Source organism: Macrobrachium nipponense, chromosome 14 (genome assembly GCF_015104395.2).
Source record: "Macrobrachium nipponense isolate FS-2020 chromosome 14, ASM1510439v2, whole genome shotgun sequence".
In the NCBI taxonomy this organism is placed as follows: Eukaryota; Metazoa; Arthropoda; class Malacostraca; order Decapoda; family Palaemonidae; genus Macrobrachium; species Macrobrachium nipponense.
The window spans coordinates 37004866-37012891 of record NC_087207.1 but is presented as its reverse complement, the minus strand read 5'-3'; the positions used below and the strand labels follow the sequence as shown (position 1 = coordinate 37012891).

General features: G+C 38.8%; 1 protein-coding gene across 1 annotated transcript in view; it reads right to left on the bottom strand.

The window, feature by feature from the left end:
* LOC135226469 (forkhead box protein N4-like) overlaps positions 1–8026 on the bottom strand; it is a 61108-nt gene that overhangs the window by 52095 nt on the left and 987 nt on the right. Inside the window, exon 2 of the mRNA XM_064266072.1 lies at positions 7706–7779. Coding sequence (XP_064122142.1) covers positions 7706–7729 — 24 coding nt within the window. The 5' untranslated portion in view covers positions 7730–7779. The remainder of the gene's footprint in view (positions 1–7705; positions 7780–8026) is intronic.

Genomic DNA, 8026 nt, shown 5'->3' with positions numbered 1-8026 from the left:
GGCTACTTTAAACCATCTTCCTTCCTAGAGGACTTGTTATCAGAGTAGCCAATCCCAGTTCAAAGGATGGTGTAGAAAAAAATATCCAGTACAGAGTGAAGGGTTTTTGCTAATGACTGCTCTCATAGTAAACAAAAAATACTGTTGCCTTTGTGTTTTCTAGTCATGGTGTATAGTATTTACTGGAAACCATGCTCAGTGTTCAAAGTTAGCTGCGTGTCCAGAACTGTAATGGTTACTCTAATTCATCAGGCTATTACATACTTGGCCATCTCTGCCACATAAACTGTAACAATTAAGGAGTAATCTTTTAAGTCCTGGTTGATTATATATTGTATAATTGTTATGGGTATTTTATGCATTGTTGAAATATGGTGGGTGTCCTATATATAGACAACATGTGGGTGGTAGATTCTAGAAGGTGTCTGTTGATGTATTTAAGTTGTGTTGTGAGTCATAGGCTGTGACGTTCATAGACAAGATGGCGGCGGCGTCGGCAGGATGTAAACAATAACACGGGGCAGTAGAAAGCACGTGTTGGTGGTGTGTGGTTGGTAGGGGAGAGCTCTCTGTCTGGTAGGAGTTTGTTTTTTTTTGGGTCGTAATCTTGTGGTGCTGGTGTTTTAAGGTGATTTCTGGAGTGTACTGGAGTTGGAGAAAGCGTACAGGTGGGTAGATTATTCATTTTTATAGAGAAAGAAAGGAGTTAGGCTAGGCCAAAATTCAAATGGTAGCAGAGCGTGGTTGATCAAAGATGCCTGGATCCGACAGTGAACAAAGGGAGACTACTAGATGGAGAAGGGAATGTCCTAGGTTATAGCGGGATACAAGAAGAATACAAAGAATGGAAAGGTCAAGCCCGAAGATTGGCTATTGTTGTATGGAGAAGATACAAAATACCGGCGATAGAAATGAGAATGAGCTTAAAAGGGAAAGCCCGAGAGCTAGTGGAAGCATTAGATAAAGATAAAACTTACTGGTACAGAGGGTCCAAAGTTAATCTAGAGAAACTAGATAAAGCCTATCTAAAAGACTCGGTAATGGAGAATTACGGTAGAATAAAAAGATACCTTCTAATAAGAAGAGAATCTAGTGAAAATATGGCGGACTATTTAATTAGATACGAGAAGGCAGCATCTGAGTGTGAAAGAGCAATGGGGAAAGGCGCGCTTGAAGGCGAAGTCAAGGGGTATCATGTAATAGAGCAAGCAAATCTCACGGAAAATCAAAAAACAAATGGTATTATCGGCTTGTGGGCAAGAAAAGCTAGAGTACGGAACAGTGTCGCAAACAATGAAAAGACTATTTGAGGGATTAGGGACTAAAGAGGAACGGGAATGGTGGGGTTCGTCAGAAGGCAATGCCAGTTCTGGGAGAGGGAGGGAAAACCAAAAGATATCGGGGAAGATGGAACCGAGGAAGGGGTGGTAGAAATCCTATAAACAAAGAAGGGAAGGTAAACAGTATGTGCAATATGCAGCTCAGAATGGCATTGGGCTAGGGATTGTCCTCAGAATTTTCATAATAGGAAGAAAACTGAAACAAGACTAGAAGAAAATAAGGTAAAAACAGAAAATGGGACAAAAGAAGAAGAGGTTTATGTAGGAGAAGTTAATAAAATAGTGGAAGCATCATGGGAGGTGGTTGATGCAATTTTGGACACAGGGTGTAAATCAACAGTTTGCGGGGAATTGTGACTAGCACGTATTGTCATGGATTTTGAGGTCAGGAAAGAGTTGATGGAGAATGGGGAGGGACACTAGGACAGAGTGTGCCTAATAAACGTGTTTAATTTTGGTGAGACATCTTATAAGTCCAGAGGAATAATAGAAATACCTGTGATACTAAAAAACAGAAAGTTTTATTTGAAGACGGAAATTCTGCAAGGTGATATACCCTGGCTGATAGGTAAGCAAACCATGAGTAAAATGGGTATGACCCTAAATTTGAAAGAAAATTGTGTCATAGTAGAAGTATTAGGGGGAATGAAAAGTAGAGTTAAGAGAATCGAACAGGGTCATTTAAGAGTGCCTATAAGGAGGAGGAAGGTAGAAGAATTATTACTGGAGGGTTGGAAGGGAAAGAATCCGAGGGAAATTAAGAACACAATGAAGAAATTATTTATTTACAGTTTTGGTCATGGAAGTGGAGATAAAATATGGAAGCTAACAGAGGAAGCAACAATGGAGTAATGGGTTAATCGAAAAAGAAAAAGAGGAAATAAGAAAGTTACTAACGGAACTGATTAAAAAAATGTGAGGTTTGTAAAAATACAAAAGAAACCCCGCCAAACCGGGTTAGTAGGCTTTTCTTGGAGTAAAACGTTCAATGAAGTCCGTAGCGATGGATGTGGGAGAGATAGAAGAGAGAAAGTTCTTGGTAATAGTGGATATGGCAACGAGATATTGTCAGGCCTGTTGGATAAAAGATAAGAAACCAGAAACTATAATAAAGATACTTTTTGAGTGCTGGTTTGCTATATTTGGAGCACCCTCCAAAATATTGTCAGATAATGGGGGAGATTTTCAAAATGAAAAAGTAAGGAGGATGGCAGAAAAATGGAATATTAAAGTATTAGCCACAGCATCAGAATCTCCGTGGAGCAACGGATTATGTGAAAAGACCGTAGGCATGATCAAGGGAAGTGTAAGGAAGATGATGGAGGAAGAGGAAGTAGATTGGTCCCTAGCTTTGAAATGGGTAGTGAGTGCTAGGAACTGTTTAATGAATAATGGAGGTTTCTCTCCCAACCAATTAGTATTTGGAAAAAACCCTTCACTGCCTAACCTAATAGGAGAAGAAAGTTCTAGTCCTGCAAGCAGAGAAAAAGGGATGGAAGAGGGTATGGTAAGGGACACACTGAATGCAATGCACAAGGCCAGAGAATCATTTATAAAAAGATGAGTCCTGTAATAAAATAAGAATAGAGCTAAACAAATACATCAGATAACATAAATTTGAAGAAGCAGTGGTAGGAGATGAGGTATTCTATAAGAGGGAAAATGAAAATGAATGGAGAGGACCTGCTCAGGTAGTGGGAGTATCGGGGAAAAACAATAATAGTCAAACATGGGGATTCTTTAAGAGAAGTAGCTAGGATACATGACAAGGATTCAACGACGATCACCAGATACAGAAGAGATATCGGCTAGAATAGATAAATCCCATGGGGTGAAAGGTAGGTCAGATGGCCCAAATGAAGGGAAAGTAGATTGGCTGGAAGGAGAGGAGATAATGGGTGAGAGAAGGAATGCAGACACAGAAGAGACTATAGAAAGAGAGGTGATAGAGGAAATAGTGGAAGATAACGGGCAAAGTGGGTCAATAGAAAGCGAGTTAATGGAAGAGATACCAAAATTCAAAAAGGGAAATAGAGTTAGGGCTATAAACAATTATACAGGACAAGTAGAAGAATGGACTATTTTAGGTCTTGCAGGAAAAAAGATCAAGCCAACGCATGGGCTGATTCGTACAATATACGAGACTCACAGTCAGGTGACAAAGGGTGGGTTAACTTGAGGGATTATAGTCGGTGTTTTTTTTTAGAAAAAAATTGAAGATGAAGAGGAGGTGTTGCTGGTTTATTTGAAAATAGAAGCATAATGGAAGCTAAAGAAAAAGAACTTCTAAGTTGGAGAGATAACCAGGTATATGAGGAGGTAAATGATGTTGGACAAAAAGCTATATCTACAGATGGATAGTAACTGAAAAGATCAAAAGGGGGGGAAAGGATATGTAAAGCAAGATTGGTAGCTAGAGGGTTTGAAGAAGAAATGGCTGAGTGGGAAAAGGATGCTCCCACATGCAATGCTGAAATTTTAAAATTCTGTCTAACCATAATAAAGGTGAAAAATTGGAATTGTTATACATTGGATGTCAAAACTGCATATTTACAAGGTGACGAGATACAAAGAGAAGTGTACTTGAAGCCACCAAGGGAAGATGGTTGGAGGGGATTATGGAAGTGAAGAAAACAGTCTATGGGCTCAGGATGCAGCAAAAGCATGGTATTGTAAAGTGGTGAAAGTAGTGAAGGAGCTTCAAGGTGAGAGAAGTAGACTAGAACCTAATATATTCTTTTGGAAAAAGAACAATAAATTGGAAGGCATTTTTGTGTACACACGTAGATGATTTTTGCTACGGAGGAACTGAAGGATTCTTAAAGGAAACGATTGGGAGATTGAAAGGGAAATTGCAAGTAGGAGAACAAGAGAGTAAAAAGGTTCAAGTATATAGGAGTAGTAATAGAGCAGAAGGAGAATAGATTTTCCCTTAATCAGTGGCAGTATATAAATTCCATAAGAGAACCAGAGGCTAGAAGATATACGGGTAATAGAGTGCTAGAACAAAAAGAGTTAACAGAGTACAGATCAGTGGGTAGGACAGCTGAATTGGGTATCACTACACACGATGCCAGAAATATCATATGATATTAGCGAATTAAGTAAAGCATTTAAAGAAGGAACAACTCAGGATATGAAGAAACTTATTAAAATTGTGAGAAAAACTAAGAGCATGATGGGCGAAGTTACAATAAGTGAGATGGAAGAAGAAAGGGAACAGGGTTTATTGGGAAGCCTATTGCAGACGCTTCATTTGGAAACATAGAAGATGGGCCATACTCAACTGGGTTATATTATTTCTTTGACAGATGGGAAGAGGAGAAGTCCCATATGGTGGAAGTCTAGGAAAATCCAGGAGAGTGGCAAAATCCACCATTGAGGCTGAAGCCCTGAGTGTTGGGGAAGCTGTAGAAGGATTGATATATTTCAAGCATTTGTGGAAAGTGGTAGTAGGAGGGAGAAATTTAGAAGCCTTGGTTAACACTGATAGTAAAACACTATGACCGCCATCAAATCGAGCACTGTGTAGTAGCAAGCGATTAAAAAAAAAAAATAAAAATATATTGCTGCAATAAGGGAAACCATTGATCCGGGGAAATAAAGAGGTGAGATGGATAAAAGGAAAGGAGCAAGTGGCTGATGTATTAACTAAAGCAGGAGTTTCAGGGGAATGTATTAGAAATTATGTAGAGGGTAAAGAGTTGGAGGACGAAGGGAAATTAAGAGGGGAATACTAGGTTAGGAAACAGTCGGAGGGGAGGGAGAAAGAGATAAGTGTGATTATATATTGTATAATGTTATGGGTATAGATAAGTGTGATATATATTGTATAATTGTTATGGGTATTTTATGCATTGTTGAAATATGGTGGGTGTCCTATATATAGAACATGTGGTAGATTCTAGAAGGTGTCTGTTGATGTATTTAAGTTGTGTGTGACGTCATAGGGCTGTGACGTCATAGACAAGATGGCGGCGGTCGTCGCCAGGATGTAAACATAACACGGGGCAGTAGAAAGCACGTGTTGGTGGTGTGTGGTTGGTAGGGGAGAGCTCTCTGTCTGGTAGGAGTTGTTTTTTGGGTCGTCAAGTCTTGTGGTGCTGGTGTTTTAAGGTGATTTCTGGAGTGTACTGGAGTTGGAGAAAGCGTAAACAGGGGGTTGGGTAGGATTATTCATTTTTATGAGAAGAAGAGTTATTGCCTAAGCACAATTCCAACTGTTACTTTGATCCTGAAAGATTATGCAATTCATTACATCAGCTGAGTGGTGTTAATTAGAGAGAAACCAGTTTCTTCTCAATAAAAGTTCCAGGATTTTATTTCAAAAGTTTTCTAGGTAAGCAAGAATGTATGAGCCTCAGGTCCATGTTTTACACCATCAGTGGGACAACTTAAAACATGTCACACTTTTCCAGTTCCAAGCATTATCACCATCCAAAGTGACCAATTGTACCTCACTGATGAAACAGTGGCCTGGTTTAGGCATACAAAGATTGACTTTTCTCCTTGGGGGATATGTGGCTGAGTATAAACTGAAGTCATTCATGATTTATCACTCTGCAAATCTGAGGGCATCAGCAAAGAATCAGCAAGCATATGCTTTACATGCCATAGTAAGAATGCATGGATAACTGCACTGCTTTTCAAAGAGAGGTTTGTGTAATGCTTTATTCCAGAAGTGAAAGAGTACTGTAGGGGGAAAACAACATCCCCTTCAAAAAAATTCTGCCGATTCTGGACATGCTCCCTGCCACCCTCAGCACACCAGATATATTAACAAAAATGTAAAAGTTGTGTTTCTGCCACCAAACACAATTACTCTCATAAACCGAAAGAGCGGGGTGGTGTGGCTGCATTCAAGGCCTATTATCTTTGGAACACAATTGCTTGGGCTGTTCATGCTAAAGATAATGAGGACAAAGAGCTCAGAACATTCTGAAAGGAACTTATTTTCTGAATGCCATTATGAACATCAGAAAGGCGTGGAAGGCGGTAAAGAAAGTGTATGAATGTAATTTGGAAAAATGTACAAAAAGTGTACGTGAACTCATTTAAAGGTTTCAATAAGGATGAAGTAGTTGCAGAATTAATAACTTTTCAGTCAAATGGATGTGAACATGAAAAGATTGACCAAATTGAGAGAGCACTTCAAGACTATTTCAGGTTATAGAGTCATTTACAAAAAACAAAAAACCCACTCCAATGGCATCGCCTTCCCCACCACAATTAAGCCTCGACCCTCTACTTCTCGTAACAGCTGCTTTCCTCTAAATCCTACAACCCACTGTAAAAACCACCATAACTAAAACAGCCTAATAAAATACAAGATGAAGAGGAGCGAATTAATGATTCTGCTGCTTATTATCCTCCTCTTCCGATTTTCAGTTATACGTAGCCGTCAACAGCCTGACACTGTTCATGCCGACAACAGACTGAATCTTGGTGAAAAACCCCCAAGTAGAGTACACATCAGCTTCTGGTTTCAGTTAGTACTCAATTACCATGAGTCCATTCTGGCACTGAACCCTCAGTAACCAAGCCGAAATTAATAATTATACCATATGACGTTGGGTATAAAGTATTACCTGGTATAATGATTAGGCTATATGTATGGATTGTACTGTATACCAGTGTAGGCTATGATAATTTAGACATTCTTTATTATTTATGTATTTTTTTCAAGTAACAATAGGGTCATTGTAATGTTACCCATTGTAACTAGGGGCATATCTGTACTGAATTCTTGAACGTGATAAAGTTGAGAGAGAAGAAATGAATATCAAATTAAGTGACCTCTTCCCGAGCGTAAAATAAGCTTCCAGGGGTATGGTTTTGTTGGAAAACTAGCCCATCTACATCTGGTTGATTCCTGGATTACAGTAGCTCATGTTCCAGTGATAAATTTTAAATAGAGGTGGTTCAGCTTGGTACTGTGGTCACAAAGGATTTCCCTGGTTTGATGAGTGCCTGTTTGTCCATTGTAATATACTCACTAGAGATTCCAGGAGCAACAAACTCCAGAACTGGTTATGAGCCCACAAAATGACACCCCCCAAAAATATAGGTCTGCCTCATGTGACTAAGTTACCTGTTGTAATCTGGACAATTTACAGTAAATGGAATGCACTAACCTACTTTCTACTGAATATTTCCCATGAATGACTGAAATAGGCTGAATATTTTCTTTATTCTTACTGCTTCAAGAATGTGTGTGGGTAAAATAAGCAATTATCCCCATTAATCTGCCCCTTTTTGCCATCACTTTGGCTCTACTAGTGAGTATAAGGTTTATATATTCTACAGTATTCATCATCGGACAAGACCATATGAAGGTTCATTCACAAACATTCAGTCAAACTAACCTCTTTGGCTGATGGGTTTTTCATATGCTCTTCAACCCAGGACTTCCACCCTTTCTTCACATCTTCATCCTTATCTGTAGAAACCATAATCACAATAGAGTTAAATAACATTAAAAAGAATTTAAACCTATATGATGTATATACGTACATACATTTATACTTTTCACCTCTGACTAGATTAGGTTAATAACCAATGTCAAATCACTGGTTAAAAAGGGGGAAACAGTGGAAACAAGGCAATTACAGGAAGTTCTTACTCAGAAATTGACATTAATTTTTAGTTAAAATTTTTTGGTAAGGCCTTTACCAGACTTACTGGTT